General features: G+C 39.7%; 1 protein-coding gene across 1 annotated transcript in view; it reads right to left on the reverse strand.

The window, feature by feature from the left end:
• LOC101851949 overlaps positions 1–609 on the reverse strand; it is a gene marked incomplete in the record, with an annotated part of 10,204 nt that extends 9,595 nt beyond the window's left edge. Inside the window, 2 exon segments of the mRNA XM_013082791.2 lie at positions 128–374; positions 586–609. Of these exon segments, the coding sequence (XP_012938245.1) occupies positions 128–358 (231 nt within the window).
• Positions 610–2,712: the final 2,103 nt, after the last annotated feature.

Here is a 2,712-nt window from a genome sequence, read left to right on the forward strand (position 1 = left end):
ATAGAAAGAGACAGAGCGAGACAGTCAGACAGTCAGACAGACAGACAGACAGACAGACAGACAGACAGACAGACAGAGAAAGACAAAGAGAGAGAAAAGGGGGGTCTCACGACACCTACAACAACACACCTGTCATACCAGCCACTTTTGGTGGGATTCTCTTCTCGGGATTGAAACACAGAGTGAGTTTATTCAGCACTCGAGGTTTTGCGCCCTTGGTCAGAAGTTCATCCCTTGTCACAGCGACGAAACTCAGCTCGGTGATCTTCGGTTCGTAGCCAGGACTTTGCAGTCCTGTAGACTCTAAATCGAAGAGGACAAAACTCCGAATGGCCGGGTTGTTTGTTCCTGTTGCCATGGCGATTCACGTTCAACTGAAAACAAGAAATGGAAAATAAATAAATAAAATAAAATAATAAAAATGAATTACACTTTTATTTGTTCTGGAAGGGCCCTTTGGTTTACAATGGGAAACATACATATACATACATAAATACATAATTCTAAATACGTCCATACATAAATAGATGCATAAATACACACATATATACATAAAATTGCACAAATACAGAACAGTTTACAAACATGCCACTGTCGGTCGCCACTGTGCAGCTCCCTGTATTTTGAGCTAGGGTTGTCGTGTCTTGCTCAAGAACACACCCCAGCGACCACCCATCTGATCCCCATGTCACCGACACTTGCTTGCCATTACTTGAGGCTAAACTCACAACTCCACCTGGGGATTGGTTGTGACGGAATTTGTAAATCTTTAAGTGAAATTTTAATGATGCTTTAGGATCCAGCTTATCTTGAACAAGTGTTTAAGAAAGTTAACGAGGATCAGATGGACAGACAGGGTCACAAACGAGGAAGTGTTAAGGAAAACAAGACATTATATCCCAGTCAGAGATGAGGTAAGAAGAAGGCGGTGGTGATGAATTTGATATACGCTCAGTAAGTCAGGCAGCTGTGATTAGAATCCACAGGGTAAAAAATCAAGGGGAAGACAGTGTGGAACCTGGAAAAGAATAACAGAAATTGATATACAGAAAAGTGGGAAGACGTGGAATAGCATGGAGATGCTTGCATAGGATAGAGAAAGGTGGACAGTGTTTGTCCGTGGCCTATACCCTACACTGGTGCAGGATGAGAAAGGCAATAATGATGATGAGATCTATTGGGTCTGTTTTGTGGTGTGGTAGGGTGTAGTGAGGTGTGCTGTGGTGTGGTGTGGTGTGGTGTAGTGTGGTGTGGTGTAGTGTGGTGTGGTGTGGTGTGGTGTGGTGTGGTGTAGTGTTGTGTTATGTGGTTTGGTGCGGTGTTGTGTTTTATGGTGTGGTGTGATGAGATTTGATGGTGTTGTCGAATATGTGAAAATACCGTGGGCTACACACTACGATTTAACGTTGTATTTTAGAGAGTGGTAAACGAGTTGATCGGAGAGCCAATGAATTGTTTCAACTTAACAAATGTTGTGCCATTAAAGCCTGTGAGTACGAACAGAACAAGATTTTATGAATCTCCCAAAGGAGAAATTTGCTGGGGCTAGATATATACATGTACATACACGTACAGACACTCGTTAACACCATTTTCTCTCTCTCTCTCTCTCTCTCTCTCTCTCTCTCTCTCTCTCTCTCTCTCTCCTCACCTCTCTCTCTCTCTCTTTCTCTCTTTCACACACACACATACACACACACGCACACACACACACACACTAACACACCCACACACACACGTGCACACACAAATTCTCTATTATGATATATCCCTCTCAGACATACACATCGACACATTTTTTTTTCAAACATGAACGCACACACACGAATGGTCACAGGATGGACATACAAAATATTGATACACACTCCAACAGTGAGATTAGAAAATACAAGCCTACTAGCATAGTTGTGCTTTTCAAGTTTAAACTCCCTTTTCAACACTGATTTGCTACAGAAGAGACTCATGAAGGGAGCTAAAAGACTGGAGACTCTTTAAAAGAGACCAAACACACTTCATTAAAAGTGCCTTGAATCAGAAATTCGAAACGGAATGACAGTTATCAATATTGAAGTCTAGTAAGATGAAATAACAACTCAAATAGAGGCTTAGTATTTTTTAAATTTTCTTTTAGATTAGAAGGTAGAGTTTGCATAGCATTTTTGTGTGTGCACATTTTGGTGATATTGTAATAATTGTAATAATAATTCATCATAATATTCATCGTGTCAGTGTATCCTTTAAAACCGAAAAGTTTCATTTCAAATCTAAATAAACCAATCCTAGCACATCTAGAGTATAATGACAGTGCCAAGCGAAGCATAAAGTTAACACTGCCCAACAAACTTAACAAGCCGTCGAGACGCTTTTGCTTCGTGTTCATTTAAAAACATCCTTTTAAAAATATACATAGAGTCTATATGAAAAATAAGAATTAAAATAAAGAAGAAAGGAAGAAAGAAAGAATGAAAAAAGGGACGGGTATTGTATTAAAAAAAACGAAACTGAAACCAAAAGTTGCCAGGGACGTCCCAGTACTATCATTACAGAATGAAGAGGCCGTGACGTCATATATATATATATCAGCAGTTGCAACCAACAGCTTTCACTTTCATTAACAGGAACTTGTTACCAACGAACTAAAATCACAGAAATGTTATATACATACATATACATTCATTCTCTCTCTTTCTCTCTCTCTCTCTCTCTCTCTCT

Source organism: Aplysia californica, unplaced genomic scaffold, assembly GCF_000002075.1.
Source record: "Aplysia californica isolate F4 #8 unplaced genomic scaffold, AplCal3.0 scaffold00194, whole genome shotgun sequence".
NCBI classification, from domain to species: Eukaryota; Metazoa; Mollusca; class Gastropoda; order Aplysiida; family Aplysiidae; genus Aplysia; species Aplysia californica.